Source organism: Arachis hypogaea, chromosome 9 (assembly GCF_003086295.3).
Source record: "Arachis hypogaea cultivar Tifrunner chromosome 9, arahy.Tifrunner.gnm2.J5K5, whole genome shotgun sequence".
Classification (NCBI taxonomy): domain Eukaryota; kingdom Viridiplantae; phylum Streptophyta; class Magnoliopsida; order Fabales; family Fabaceae; genus Arachis; species Arachis hypogaea.
This window is the reverse complement of record NC_092044.1, coordinates 119,960,623-119,977,311: the sequence shown is the minus strand read 5'-3', so window position 1 is coordinate 119,977,311 and position 16,689 is coordinate 119,960,623. Positions and strand designations below refer to the sequence as shown.

Genomic DNA, 16,689 nt, shown 5'->3' with positions numbered 1-16,689 from the left:
ATTTATTTGACAAAAGTATTTAATTATTAAATAAAATAGAGGAGTGCATATGGTTTTATATGTGACAAAAAAGTGTCTTTAAAACCTAAAGGTAAATTCTATTGCACCGCTATAAGACCGGCTATGCTTTATAGTACGGAGTGTTGGGCGACTAAAGGGGAGCACGAACATAAGGTGAGTGTGATAGAAATGAAGATGTTGAGATGGATGAGTGGTCATACGCGATTGGATAAAATAAGGAACGAAGATATAAGGGAGGAAGTTGGAGTAGCACCCATTGTGGAAAAAATGGTTGAATCGTGTCTCAGGTGGTTTGGACATGTGAGAAGAAGACCGATAGAACATCCAGTCAGGAGGGTGGATGAGATGGAAGAGGGACAAGGGGCGAAAGACAGAGGAAGACCTAAGAAGACCATCCATGAGGTGGTCAAACGAGATCTACATGTAAACAGTCTCTCTATAGCCATGATACATGACAGAGCACAATGAAATCGTTTGATTCATGTAGCCGATCCCACTCAGTGGGACAAAGTTTTGTTGTTGTTGTTGTTCTATTAAAAAATAAATTAAAATATCCATATTATCCCTATTTTATTATTTTCAAGATTTTAACTTTTTTCTTATTTTTTTTAGACACTATTATTGTTAGTCACTTGAAGAAAAAAAAATCACATCCCTCTAATTTTACTGTTGTTCATATCTTCTCCTTCACCACTACTATATTTTCTGTATCTTCTTTTCATTTTTTATCCAAAGGAAAGTATAAAAAGACAAAAAAGAAAGTAAAACTTAGATCGGAAAAAGGACAAGGCGTCGTAGTTGACCACAATCTTCGCCAACGACGTCTTCTTCATCCTTTTCTCCTTAACTATTTTTCCTCTTGGAGCTTTCCTCTCTTTCGAGTGAGCGTGAAATCGCGGCTGTGGTTCAATATCTGCAGAGATGGTTTGAGGCTGCGTGTGTGTGAAGCCGCTGCTGTGGTTCAATGTTAACGACAGTGGTTCGAGTCGTATTTTCGGCCTCTTCAATATCGGCGGCAGTTGTTCTTGTGTGTGTGAAGTCGCCACTATGGTTCAATATCGATGGCGGTGGCGATGGTTCCTATGTGTGTGAAGCTGCTGCTGTTGTTATGTCGGTGGTTTGAGCCACGATCTCAACCTCTTTAATGTCAGTAGCGGTGGTTCATGTGAGGAGTTCTAGGGTGTGTGTGTGCGGCAGTGGTTCGAGTTGCCGCTGCTGTAGTTCAATATCGGCGGCGGTAGCAGTGGTTCGTGTGTGTAAACTTAATTTTTTTAGGGTGGTTAACAAAGGGAGTGTGAGAGAGATAAAGAAAAAATATTGAAAATAATAGAATAGGATAATCTAGATATTTTAATTCATTCTTTAACAAAATTAATAAAAAATTAATGACTGAATAATTTTGTCAAATATAATTCATCTTTTAATGATATAACTTTAATTTCAATTTTTCATAGTCAGTTTTATCAGCGTCTAAATTATTATAATCAGAAATTATTATTTATTCTATATTTTATTTAAATTTTCAATTTTTTAAAATTTTTTATTTAGGTAGCTCATCTAAAATTTTAACATATGAATTTAAATAATATTTAAAATTTTTAATTAATATTTAAATAGAATTCCAAAATTTTTGAAATACAATATATACAATATAATTGATGGAAGAACTATTGATAAAATAAATACCCCAAAATATAATAGTGTGACAAAATACAATACATTAAAATAGTATTGTGATAAAATAAAAACTATATTATATTATAATTATATTTTAATAATTTTGGAATACTATATTTTATAAATTTATATATAAATACAAGTATTAAAAATTTATATATAAATACATGTATTAAAAATTTGGAGCACTATTTAAGTACTTTTGTTCTCGTCCTTGATAAATCCTTGGGTGCATCGATCCCATTCCCTCCCTTTCCTACTAATTCATTATATGATCCAATAAATTATATACGCCGCCATAGATGTAATCCAATACAAACTACCTATAAATTTTGGATTTCATAAAATCCTTCACCTAGAGATTTTTTTATTTAAATTATTTAAATATAATATTTATGAATATGTTAATCTAGAGCATATTTATGTATTTGTGTTTTTTTACATATTTGGAGTATAGAGATACCAAAATAAAATAAAAACACAATTCGAATATTTTGTACCTATTATACAAACAATTTGAAAATAGGTACATAAATTAGGTGTATTGTCTTTAAAATACAATCTTAACAAATTTTTCTGACACTGTATTCAGGATATGGTCATGATAAATTTGGTGGCACTATACCCGGTACGCGCTTAAGTAAATAGAGGTTTTTGTATCCTAGATATATGATAAAAAAATAGATGAGTACTAGAGACCAGTATTCAGGATATAGTCATAATAAATTTGGTGGCACTATACCCGGTACGCGCTTAAGTAAATAGAGGTTTTTGTACCCTAGATATATGATAAAAAAAATAGATGAGTACTAGAGACTAGTAGAATTTGTGATGTTTAACTATCAATTAGTCATCATTAATATTTTTAATGGTATGAGATGACATCTAATAATGCAGGATTAATCATTTTTCTTTTGATGGTTAAGTGCTGGCCAGATTTCAACAAAAGTGCTGGCCCTTAGACTTTCTCTAAAAAAATATTTGTATAAGCAACTTTTTAGATCATCTATTATGTATCTATCTTTATTCTATTTATTCTTGTTTTCTTTTTTTTTTCAAAAAAATTGCTAGTAATCAGTTTTTTCTTTTGTAGTAATTTATCCTAACGGGATCATTAGAAATGGTAATAAGAGACTAATATTTGAGTGCAATTCAACTGTGATGCTGTGCATTTTTTGTGTTGATTCTCTAGATGCTTTTAAGATTGTCATATTGATCAACGTGGGAGTAACCACTTCGAAGAAAATTTGCTGAGTAGCATATAGATTCCTATCAGCGCTGTCTAGTGCAGGTTTTACTAATAGGACATTTTGGATTAAAGCCGATAAACACGTTAGTATAATGTTTGATGTGCATGATAGACTAATGCCGCAACATGTGATGGAGTTATATGCAGATGTTCATGATGTGTTTGGTGGTTCTGGGCCATCTTTTTCAATACCCATGCAATCCCGGTCCCAGCGAAACCGTTTCACTTTGCCAATCTACGGAATAAGTTGACGTAGAGTTGACTGAGTCTGATTTAGATTATGTTGTCGACACCGGGTCATCCAATGATAGTGAGTCGTCTGGGAAGTATGTGCCGGATACTCCAACTGGTGGAGGTGTTCAACTTCTTCTTCCTCTCCCGTTGCCTATTCCACGGTTATTAAAAGTTCTCACCCATTATCACACTCTTAATTTGGATGCGATGCAACTAACGGGCCCTTTCAATCTCGGCAACGGTGAGGATTACAACACAAATAGAAGGGTAAAATTTTGAGTGGGACAAAGGTTGATGAGTAGAGATGTTGTTCTCTTGGCAGTGAAGAATTAAAGCATTCGAAGAAACGCCGAGTATAGGGTGTTGGAGTCAGATATGTTGAAATACCATTGTCAATGCAAGCAATCCTCTGTTGGGTGTCACACCCTTACTTTTAATACCTCATGATCATACTAAAAGATTAGACGTTACTTACCTTTAATTCTTTAAATTTAGTACTATATGTATTTAATATTAAGCCTTCACAAATACAAATGGCATTTCAATTCTGAAAACGAAAAGTTTTTACTTTAAACAACTTAATCACACAATTATATCCACATAATGTTAAATACGTAGTCTTATTTACAATTCCTCAAACACAAGTCTTATCCCTCTAAAAACTAATACAATAAACGACGAGGGAAAAATAAAATCTAAGAATAAACCAAATACAGAAAAAGAAAACACATATATACTTAAAGCTCCATAGTTCGGTTGCGACTTCGCGCCAAAGCTTCCTGAACTTGTCACTGAAAAAAAATTCTGTAGGAGAGTGAGAACATCATCCTCGCAGGTTCTCAATTGGAAAGAGAATACCATCAAAGCAAAAAAATACTTGCAAATATAGAATTAATTTCATTATAAAAATAGCTTATCCTTGAAATAATATTTTGGAAAAGCTTTATGGAAGAACCTATTTTGAAAAGTCGTAAGGAAACTCCTTTAATTTACAAATCAGTAAAGTGAATAGTTTAAAGATATTAAAAGGACCAAAGACGTGCCTGAGGGATTCCTACCCAACTTACATCGCTCACTCTTATCCAACCAATTCATAAATTAGAATAATAAAGCAACACCTAATCCATCCTGCCTCAACCTCCGTCATCATATATCAAAAATCACCCTCATCACACCTCTACCAAAGAGGGTCTCTCAGATACATACACATACAAATCAGACAAAAAACACAGATAGGACACAGATACAACAAGTAGAGCAAGTAGCAGATAGACACGGTTAATCATTTAGTCAAACCAAGATAATGCACACTCAAGTAAAACATACAAATGCATATGATGCATTCCAATCCTATGGCTGATGAGCTCATCTGTCGTTATATAGCCAACCCGACATGTCCTAGTAGCTAACCATTGGACAATCGCTCTGTGCGTGCATCCTCAAGCTCAAATATCCATGGGAAAAATCCTCAAGCTCAAATTCATATATATATATATATATATATATATATATATGCATGCCCATGGGAGAACCCGGGAAGTTAAAGTACCCGGTCACATCTTACGCCAGAGGATCAACAAAGTATAAAATCTCAACCTGGAGAAAGTGGTGGCAAGCCATTGCATCTACCCAGAAAAACTCGTGTCTCAGATATTCCAAATACATATGCCATATGAATATTTCAATCATAATTCTTCAATATCCACATTATTCTCAATAATGTCTCATTCATCACCAATCGTGTCATCAAAAACATAACCATCATCATCAATTATAGTCATCATTCCACATCACTATAATCAACCGGAATCATCACCATACTTCAATCATACTTAATCATTATCCTCTCTCTCAATCTCAAAATCATTATTAAACCTCAATCAAAACCAATTGTCAGTAATCACATCTCAATTTTAAGTATAACCTTCAAACAACTTACCAAACTTACCTCCAAATCAAACATCACACAATTATCATCATATTCCTCAAAATAACTCTCTTTCTCTCCACTCCAATGTTTAATTCTATTAAAACCTCAAACTCATTCTCATATTCCCAACCCTTGAATTTATAATTAATTTATTTTTTAAAATATTTAGCTAGTTAATCAAATCTCTTTTCATTGTTATTAAAAATAAAATAAGTTAAAATCACAAATTCACCAAATCATAAAAATTCGATTCTCTTAAAAATTCTTAAAAGTATTCAAAACTTATCTCTTTTGATAACTAATTCAAACCAAAGCTCATTTTTAAAATCATAACCAAAACTTCAAATTTTCAAAAAAATTTGGACAGCACCTCCCCTAAACACCGGAGTTTGCCACCCACGGGTTCCCTCTTTTCAACCTCAACACAACAAAATCAGCCTTTCAATTTAATGTTTCCAATACATAATTCAAAACTAATCATTATCAATTTCAATCAAAGAAAACCAAAATTCAACATATTCAATCCATTTCTCCAGAAATTAAAAAATCAACCAATTCAACCACAAACATAACCTTTCAATCACAATAGAAAATTATTTACTTCACAGACATTCATCTATTTGCATTAATATACTAAACTTGACAGGTATTCAAAGCCCAAAATATTTTTAAGTTTTAAAACAATCACGTACCTCAAGGAATCAAGCCCGCAACGATTTTAACATGATAAGTCCCTTTTTCCCTCGACCCGCAATAGCAGCAGCTGCATCCACAGCTCCGTTTACTTTCACAACAACAAAAACAACTTTTATTTTGACCATGCAATTACCGGAATTTGACCATAGAATGTTAACATCGCAAAATTCTCAATAACAGATAACCAGAATGCTAGCAGTGATAGTTTTAGAACAGGGTTAACTTACTGCAACAAAATAACAAAGCAGCAGCCTCCGAACTGACTCGACAGCAGCTCCGACAGCTGCCAGAAGCTCTGGTGGTTCAGCAGCAACCTTAATTTCGACATGCAATCATCGGAACTCAACCCTATGGTACCAAAATCTCAACACCTTTAACAAACATTAACAAAATACTAAATTTTGAGGGTTTCGATAAAAAGAAATTACCGTACTTAGGAAGAAAGCCGAGACAGACCTGCGGTAACTCTGACGGTGGCGTTGATAGAGAGGGCTCCCTCTAGTGACTACCCAACAGTGGCGACAGTGAGGGAGCAATGACAGCGGCGGCGGCGACAAACTTCAGCGGTGATGGACCCAGTTTCGATGGCGGCAGCTCGTGAAGACAATAACACTCCTCCGCAACGACAACGACAACACTGGTGCAGACTCCGCAAATGTTGACGACCCTCCGTGAACCCTCTCTCTCTCCATTGCACCTCTCTTCCACGACGGCGCAGCTGGCAACGATGAGGACGAATGACGCGGGTGACGGGTTCGGCGGTGACCGGCTAGTAATGGCTCGTTTGCTCTCCTCTCCTCCCTTTCTCCATTCACTTTCCTCTTCTTCTCTTCCCCTTTATGTGCGTGCGTGTGTGTATGTGTGTTTGTGTTTTTGGGAAGGGAATGGCAGTGTGGTAAAGGGGTTAGGGTTAAAATTTTTAATTTGGGTAGGATTTCTTATTTGGGAATTTAGGGTTAAAATTAGAATTTGGTAAATTTAATAAAATTAGAGTATATTATTTTAATTTAAAATCTAATTTAATCCTTTAAAATTATTTTAAAAATATTATTTAATTATTAATTTGCTAATTATTTTTAATCAAGTATTCTAATTTAAAATTAGAGATAATATAATTAATTTTTTTTGTTTATAAAAATTAAAGTATCAAATTCCAAAATTTCAATTATTTAAAATAAATCATATAAACTTTTATTCTCTTACAATTATTAAGCTTTATAATTTTAAATATAGAAAATTATTCAATAATTATAAAATTAAGTAAAATTTTTAGTTTAATAATGAAAACTTGATTTAATTACTTTTGATAAAATAAATTTTGAAAATAAAGTCTTTAATGAATAAATAAATTGAAATTAGCTCATAATAAGATTTTTCCGGAAATTTTGGGTCTTACAACGCATGCAGAGCGTGTGTTTTGGCGACGGGAATTGGTTGCGAAGGGAACCGGCACTACGCAGAGGATTGTCGGGTGGAGGTCGCGGTGGCGCAGACGTGAGCTTGGCCTTGGAGATGCGAGCGAAGATGCACATGGCGATGCGCTGGACTATGTGGGTGGCAATCCGGTGGTCTGAGGGAAGGGGTGGGTCACGATCACGGAGGTGAGGATAGAGCTTCTTGTTGATGCGCAATGGGGAAGGGGAAAGACGTCGTATTGGAGCGGTCTATTTCTGAGTAAATTTTCATAACGGTCCCGGAGATTCACGGAATTATCCAATTTGGTTTTTGAGATTTCAATTTTACTGTAGTAGTTCCTCATATTAAGCTCCGGATAGCATAATAGTTGTTGGGCATCTTTTCGGCATTGACTCAGCTGTCGGAATGCTGATGTAATCATCCTTTGCCACGGAAGTGTCCAACAGCAAGTTGACATGACAAGATCTTAATTGTACCCAATTTGATCCCTGCCTTTGTAATTGACCCTAACCCTCTTCGCTCCCTCCCAATCTGAACGTTAACTTCTGGTGCTTGCTTTTTCCTTTCGTTCTTCTGTTTCTTCTTCCTCCCATCCACTCCGATCAAAATTCATCACAGCCAATAATCTTGCCACTTTAATCACACAAACACGCGAAACACTCTCACTGTTGTTTAGCTAAATGCACTTTAATCATCTTTGTCCCTCCAAAACCCTCTCAATCCCCCTTTCTTCTCTCTCAATTACCCTATTCATTCTCCATTCTCTTTTTCTTTCGCTCTCTTTTGGATTTCTCAAATTCTAAGGTTAGGAATTTATCCTTTTTTTTATTCAATTTTTTTTTACTCTGAGAGTTACCTACACGGTGCAGACGTGGGGGCACCCTCGCGATTTCTTCTTCAATGGAGGCCACGACTGCCGTACCGTTGCCACTATTGTTGTTGCACGCGACACCTCTCTCCAGTTGATGCCACCTTCATAACGCAAGGAATTGTGTGTTATTTCCTAGCACTATCATTCGTCGAGACACCCTGAAGACAAGGTACTGGTTTGGTGTGTCAACATCTCGCATTGTGTTTGTGGTTTAGGGGAAACGATGCTGGAATATGAGTGTCATTCTAAATAAAAAAAAAAAAAGAAATGATTCCATCTTTTTGTTTGTTTTGTTGCTAGGGTTTGGCAAGGTGTTTTGATGCTGTAGTTCTTTTTCTTTTCTCGTTTGAAAACACATGTTGTTTGGTGAGTTTTATGATGAATAGTATGGTCATCAGTTTTGGCAAGTGCAATGAAACATCTAAATTCTAAATACTTGATATTCAATTTCTAGCTCTTATTTATATTTAATTGATTATTATGTTATTTATTATCGAGGAAACAAGGCCTATACATTTCTAATATCTGATAGAATGTTGTCTCATATCAATGTTGAGTAAATTCCAATAACTACAGATACCTAAAGGCTTTGATTAAGAATAAGAAAAAGAAGAGCAAGAAGAAAGGGAATCCAATTTGAAAGTTGGGATGAATAAGGATTTTATAATGGAGGAGGGATCAAATTGGGTCCAATTACAATTTTACCACGTGTGTGGCAAAGAATGACTACATCAGTCTGATAACTGAGTCAGCACTGGAAAGATGTCCATGACCATTATGGTGTTCAAAACTCAATATGACCATTATGGTGTTCAAAACTCAATATGAGGAACTACTATGATGAAATCAGAACCTCAAATATCAAATTAGGTAATTCCGTGAATCTCGGGACCATATAGGGAATTACTCGTTTATTGCTGATCCTTATTTTTCAAATGGAGATTAATTATTGATTATTCAAATTTTAATTTTTGTAAAAATTTCTAACTAATAATTATTAATTACAGTCGTTTAAAATTGGCTGGTTATGAGTTAGTCTTCCATATACTTTTTCTATTCTAATAATGTGCTGACTCACCAAAGTTAATTGTAACAAAATTCTATTTAAAAGATAACAGCAAAATAATATATCATTAGTTAGTAGTTACAACTTGCTCAACAACTCAATATTATCTTCATCATCCTCTCTCAAATTATAGCTAGTTGCTGCAGAATTTTCATTATCCTTCCTTAGAACTACAACATTAGTCACCACATCTCTTCAGTATGTTTCTTTTGTTAGGATTTTAAGTGTTTTGGGATATGATTTGATTCTCGTTTAAATTTTCATTTTTCTTGTGTGTCACATCTTACTTTCTTGAGTTTTTTTTTCACTGTGCAATTTTCTTTGTTTGGTGAAAAAGAACTAAAAAGAACGAGAAAAAAAAAGATGAAGAATTTTTATTATTGTATTGTTGTTATGAGAGAACAACACTACTTATTTATATTAATTAGTAAACTAATTTTGAATTTTAAAATAAGTTAAAACAATTAGAATCTCTAGATGATTTTATTAAAAAAATAAAAATAATTAATTTAAAAAAAGCATAATAATTTTTTTTTCTAGAAAAGAAAGATGATAACAAATAAAAATAATATAAAAATTTAAAATAGTTGGATGGAAGATGTCAATAATCACTACAAGAAAAAGTAATATTTGTAATAAAAAATTATTACAAAAAATCAAAATTTTGAAACAAAAGAAATTTGTAACAAAAAAATAGCTATTGCAGTATGTCCCGTTACAAAAAAAATTTGTAACAAAAAATAAAACTGTTACAATTCAAAGCATGTTGTAACAAATTTTTTTTATACAAAAATCAAAATTCATTACAAAAGTGATAACAAATTTTGATCTTCAAAATATTTTTTGTGACAATATATTTTTTCTATCATAAAATTTTGTTACAAAATATAACTTGATTTTGTAACATTTTGTTTTCTTTAGTTACAAAAGCACAATATTTATTTTGTAACAATTTTTTTAATACAAATTACATACATAATTTATCAAATTAATTTTTTAATTCATTGATATATTAACTACTTTACTGAGCAAGTCAACATTTATATAATATGTAAAAACACAGATAATTCAAATATGCTTCATTTAACTAAAATTGTTTTAAAATAAAATAACATTAATGTCTATATTGATTAGTTCTACGAGTTATATTTCTTACACAAGTTCGACCAAAAGTTAAAAGTCTAACATAGATTAGTGTCTCTATGAATCAAAATATTCTTGAGTCATTTAGAAACAAGATATAACACCAATTACAATTTTTTTCATTAACTTTTATTCAAAATCTTTAGAAAAATTTTGGCAGAACCTCTCTAAAACTTGGATATTTTCACCGTCTATGGTTCAAACAATAACAACTAATTCATTACTTATTTCTCATCCAATACACAACCAAATTTATCAAACCAAATAATAGAACATTTGTCATTTATCAACCATGTCACAAGTAAAATATAATAAATACACCCATATACAATTAAACTATACTAATAATATATGAATCATCTATGAATATGTATTAAAACCATAAGAAATTTTAGGGGTACCTTTAATTGTCTATTTCTTTCGTTGTAGAAGCGCGTTATGAAAGAATTTACAATGGCTTGTTGAGTTTCCAATTGAGCTTTCATTCGAGCTAATTCTTCCTCTTGTCGTGTTTGTTGCTCTTCAAGTTTTTCTTTGAGCACATCTAGCACATCTATTATACAAGCAAAAATCAACTAAAAAAATCAACAAAGAACACTTCATTGTATCTACCAAACAAGTTAATGTATCCTCTAATTTGACGACTTTCATCTAAGTTATCACATACTTAAATGATTTAGTTAGATGATTTACATGAACAAATACAGAACTTTCTTTTGTATAATTTATTCATTGATAAATAGTAAAATGCTACCTTGCAAGGCACTCATTGCAGTTGCTGCACAAGCTGAATTCGCAAAATCCAGAAAACAAAGAATGAGAGATCCTCCACCACACTACAATGAATTAAACATGTATTTCAACGTAAAAGAAGTCACAGTAAATTTCAACTAATATTCACACATTTAAAAGTGGAGAAGCTAATAATGTTACCAATAGTACACTTACATGTTCGGATTCTTTGCTCACAAGCCTCACTTCTCTATATCCAACAAAAGGGAAAAAATGTCTAAGATAACATCAAGGAATGTGAAAAACTAAATTTTATTGACTAAAATTGAAAATGATAGTTATGACTATGATGTATCTGTGTTCATTATTTATGTAACAAATAATAAACCAACCATATAAATTAAAGGCAAAGAAGGAAAAAAACTTGACTTACCAACCAGTGATGCAAGAAGAATAGATACCCATGATGGAATAGCAAGTATGGCCTTTCAGTAATAGATATTCACATTTGTGCATGCTCCAATTAAAACTTCTTGATACACTGAATTAAACATAAAACAAATAAAAAATTATTGTCATTATCCCTTTTTAATTAAAAGAGTCGGAAAAGCACCACAGAACTTACAAGAAAGAAAAATAAAACATATAGAGAATTGAAAAAAGAACATTATTATGTATATGTTCAGCAACATAATAATTGATTTCTTGAACTTCTCACACTTCTAGCATCAATTCAAAACATAGTAATACAAGTCATTTTGAGTTTATAAAAATTCCATGAATATAACCATACTTATGAAACTAATTAGACTCGTTACATTAGACCAAAAATAATTATATTTAAGACATTTAAAATTAAGTAATAAAACTAAATAAACCATATGGAGCCATATTCAACAGCCATAAAGAATCAAATTTATCTTAGCCACAACATAATAGTACAGTCTCTGAAGAATGCTGACAACAAAGGACCAAATTTGTCTTAGTCATAACCTGACAGTGCATTATATAAAATTTCGCATATAGTGTTTTTCACCTATGACATACAAGAGTTGCATCAATTACTTACAAACAAATTCACTAACTCAAGATATCTGCCCAGATTCAATTGTATAGATATATGCATAATTTTTCTTTCTATTTTTTTTAAAGAGGAAAAAAGTGGAAATTAAATTTTGGTTATTTTATCAAACCCTAATTAACTCTAAGAAAAACATAATTCTACAACCAGTTGAAAAAAAAACATATGAATACAAATCTTATTTACCTTTGATTGGAGAAGAGAACAAGTGAGTAACAACAACAAACAGAGAAGAAAAGCAACCACAAAGAAATGGAGAACAACAACTGCAACACAAACAGGAAGAACAATAGTGACACAAACAACAAGTAGAGGCGGCACCAACAAACATAAATAGCAAGCAGCAACCACACTGACACGAATGACGACAACAACAGCAAGATGAACAAAGCATCCAACCAAAAGGTTATGAGCAAACAAAGCCACCATGAGCAGGATGATGAGCCTTTGGGGAACGAAGTCGCAGATGAGTCGACGAGGATGAGGGGAACTTCGGTGGTGTCGCGTGTGACGGCGGCAGCAGCAACTTGAACGGCGATGGCGGCAAGCTCCACAAACAGTGACTGTTCGAGCTTGATGGAAGGCAGAACGGTGACGACAAGAAACGAACGGCGGCGACTATGGGCAACAATCCCTCCTTCGCGAGTTCTCCCTCTCTGCGCGAGCTCTCTCTTCTCGACAGTACAACGGCAACTCTCTCTTCTGGGCTTGATAGTTCGGCGGCGGCGGAACAGGATGGGTGCGGCGGCAACAAGCCGGCGACGCTCTTTTCTTCTCCTCCCTCGTTGATCTCTGTGTGGGTGTGTTTGTTGTGAAGTGTGTGTTATGTCGAATGGGGATGTGGCTGAAAGAGCTAGGTAAGGGGAAATTAAGTTTTTTTTTTTTTCGTTCCATTTGGGAATTTTTGGATTAGGATTAGAAATTAAAGATTTATAAAAAGAATAAGGATAAATATGAATAGATATTTAATAAAATAGGAGAGTAGAATAATTTTAAAACCAAATACACTCTATTAAAAATATTTAAGAACATTATTTATCAATATATTACTAAGTTCAATTAATTATTTCTAATTTAAATTATAAAATAAAAATATAAAATAACTAATTATAATAAATTTTACAAAAATATTAATTAACTTCTCTAAATATTCATAAAAATAATTTAATTATTTTTAGATTAATTTTTAAAAATAAAAAATTCAAATTAATAAAATAAACCATAATTTATTCATAATAGAAATGACTTAAACTATATAATTCTTTTATTATTAAATTTTAATCTCTATCATGCAAAATATTAAATTATAATAAAATTATATGAAAATTTTGATCAATATAAAATTCAGCTTACCTACAAAAATTTTTGTATTTTGTGACAAACAAATAATTTGTTACAAACAATATTAAATTTTGTGATAAATTAATTTTTTGTTATAAAATAATTAGAGTTTTTCAAACAAATGGATATTTGTTATAAAATATTTTGAACTTTTTCAACAACTTCATCTTTTGTTACAAAATATTATAAAATTTTGCAATAAAACACCGATTCGTTACAAAAACCAATATAATTTGTAATTAAAAAATTAAATCGTTATAAAATAACAAAATGTTTTGTAACAAATTATATTGTTGTTACAAAACATTATTATTTTGTAACAATTACTAATTTTTGTTTAAAAAAATAATTTTTTGTAACAATATTAAATTTGTTACAAAAATTTTGTTACAAATGTTCAATTTTCTTGTAGCGAATTCACCGTGTGCTTAAGGAAGAGAGAACAAACAACTATCTTCAAAAAATGAGTCTATTAGACTCAAAAGGGTTAAAAAATGAGTGTGATGTATTTTTTTTTAAAATAAAAAAAAATTATTGTATGTTATTTTTTCTAACAAATTTACCAAATTAAATATGAAGTATAAAAAATTTAGAATTTACAAACAAACAGGGACAGGTGATCCCCACCCACTTGAAATTACATAGTTACAGTAATCACCTGTAACATAATTCATTAATTCATTAATTAGCTAGGTGCATGCATGCCAGAAACGTGTGCACAGTGCACTGTATACTCTATCTTGTCACATTACTTTATTAAAAAAATTCAATATTTATTGTTGATGTTCTCACATTAAGCGGTGTCATTTGTTTTTTTGGGTTAAGATGGGTCAAGGAAGCTTCCAGATGCAACACCCAATATGACTAGGCTTTGTCTTTAGACCTCATTCAAGAAGGCCCCAAAACAAACATAAGTGGAAAAGTATATCCTTCTCCGTTGAATTGGATCCACACTCACTAACTCAGGTCAGTGAACAACTTAACCATAGTTACCCTACATCCATCAGACCCTCACAATGAGGCCAGGTGTCCTAATCGAACGATCACAAACTACTATATATACCCCTCGTTCCCAATTTTAAACCCTAACTAGTGTAAATCCAATTAGTACCTTGTGATCATCTTCTGGTACTTTCCGTGAAAATGGCAAATCCTAGGGTGTTCTTTGACATGACCATCGGAGGCCAGCCAGCTGGCCGCATCATCATGGAGCTCTTCGCCGACACAACGCCGAGGACCGCCGAGAATTTCCGTGCACTCTGTACCGGTGAGAAGGGAGTTGGCTGCAGCGGGAAGCCCCTCCACTACAAGGGTTCCTCCTTCCACCGTGTCATCCCCAACTTCATGTGCCAGGGTGGTGACTTCACCGCAGGAAACGGCACCGGCGGTGAATCGATCTACGACATCAAGTTTGCTGACGAGAATTTCATCAGGAAGCACACCGGACCGGGTATCCTGTCGATGGCGAATGCGGGTCCAAACACTAACGGATCTCAGTTCTTCATCTGCACCGCAAAGACGGAGTGGTTGGATGGGAAGCACGTTGTGTTCGGGCAAGTGGTCGAGGGCATGGATGTGGTGAGGGAGATCGAGAAGGTTGGGTCCAGCTCTGGCAGGACGTCGAAGCCGGTGGTCGTCGCCGACTGCGGTCAACTGTCTTAGACGGTGTAGACCAAAGCGTTCTGATATCTGAATGTACACCTGCGTGTGTCGTTGTTTGTTTTTAGTCTAGTTTTAATAACAATGTTAAGTTGAATCGTAAAAATATTATGAGATGAGCTACTATAGAAGAATAAAAATGTGGCAGGTGGTAATGACAACTAAGACATATTTACATATATATGCATGGTGTATCTATAATTTTTAGTTATGCACTTTGTGTGGGGTTTTTCCTTTTCTGATGTTTGGGTGTTTGCTTTGTCTTTTGGTTTATGATTTTACATCCTGGGTTACTATACTCTGTTCATTCTGCATTTTGCATTTTGGTTGATTTTTTTGTCCCATCTAACAACTCCTTAGCTATCTCTATATTTCTTTAGAGCTACATTATATATATATATATATATATATATATATATATATATATATATATATATATATATATATAATTTGCAATTGATCTCATTGAAGAGTGATCATAACATTGCATAAAAAATTTAGAAGTTGCAGAAAAAGAATTGGAACCTAAGCTTGGAAGACAATCTCATGGAAAATAAATTTTCTAAGATTAAAAGTCCAAAATTTTAAGATGCAATGCAAAGCTCACAATGAGTTGGGGCAATGGAGCATCTAGGAAGAGCTTGCAAGTTCAAGGTGTGGTTATTGGACAAAGAGATGCTAATAGCATGAGCGAGCAAGTATAGGGTGAGAATTGCATTGTGAATATAGGTGTTGTTTCACGTAGTGTATATGAACCAAACTAAGCAATCTTTGTGAAGCATTACGTACTCTTCGGATTAGTTGGGTCAATAAATAAAGTAAACTTTCTAAAAAAGAACTTACTCTAAATCTTACCTTCTAAACCTCCAAGATCCTAGACTCTAATAAGATGCACTTAAAAAAATGACAGATTATTATCCACTTTTCAGGGCGCATGCTAATTTTTGATAGGGTGATGATATTGTTATTCTTATTTTTCATAATATTATTTTACATATGATTATTTTTATTATATATTTGCATAAATTTATTAAAAAAATAAATGATATTAAAATAGAAATGATAATTTCTAATTTATTTTCTCTATTACATATAAACAATAATGAAATTTACTATCCATCATTAGGGATACATGGTTAAAACGGTAGTCAATTTGGTTTTTCAAAATTTCACTCAATCAAATTAGTTTTAAAAGTTTCCAAGATCAATTGTATTCGTTCTCTTCAATTTTCCACTTGACCGTGTACCACGCAATTCAGCTACAAACCGACCTCAAAGGTCGGAAACAAACAAAACAACTTTATCTCTCAAACTGTTACTTAAAACAGACTGCACTATTCAAACACGTCTTCACCCATATCAAAAAGATACTACTAACTGCACTGACTATCGGAACCTATGAAGCCTACTACTAATTCAAAAACGTCTATAAAATTAAACCCTCTAACTCATAAAAAAGGGCAGGTTCTACATTTACTTCTGATTATTACTCTTTACTTACTTATAACTAGCACACTTACTTGAACGTCGGAGTGCTTTGTGCAGGTGCTTCTGCCGCCGTATTTCAGAAAGC

At 32.9% G+C, this 16,689-nt stretch overlaps 1 protein-coding gene and 1 long non-coding RNA gene across 4 annotated transcripts; one reads left to right on the top strand and one right to left on the bottom strand.

Moving 5' to 3' along the window:
* Positions 1-3,720: 3,720 nt before the first annotated feature.
* LOC112712692 (uncharacterized) lies at positions 3,721-9,693 on the bottom strand. 3 transcript variants are annotated; one of them, XR_003157883.3, is made up of 4 exons: positions 6,264-9,693; positions 6,035-6,155; positions 5,804-5,874; positions 3,721-3,985 (listed from the first exon to the last, which is right to left on the bottom strand). It is a non-coding gene; the product is annotated as an uncharacterized lncRNA (long non-coding RNA). The 3 variants fall into 3 exon arrangements; XR_011866149.1 differs by having other exon boundaries at positions 5,804-5,895; positions 6,035-6,178; positions 6,264-8,360; XR_011866148.1 differs by having other exon boundaries at positions 5,804-5,895; positions 6,236-8,195.
* Positions 9,694-14,267: 4,574 nt separating this feature from the next.
* LOC112712691 (peptidyl-prolyl cis-trans isomerase) lies at positions 14,268-15,358 on the top strand. Its single transcript, XM_025765626.3, has one exon. The coding sequence runs from the start codon at positions 14,601-14,603 to the stop codon at positions 15,117-15,119; it is 519 nt and encodes a 172-aa protein (XP_025621411.1). The 5' UTR covers positions 14,268-14,600; the 3' UTR covers positions 15,120-15,358.
* The last annotated feature ends 1,331 nt before the right edge of the window (positions 15,359-16,689 follow it).

Coding starts and splice junctions, on each gene's coding strand:
- LOC112712691 (XM_025765626.3), top strand. CDS start 14,601: ATGGCAAATCCTAGGGTGTTCTTTGACATGACCATCGGAGGCCAGCCA.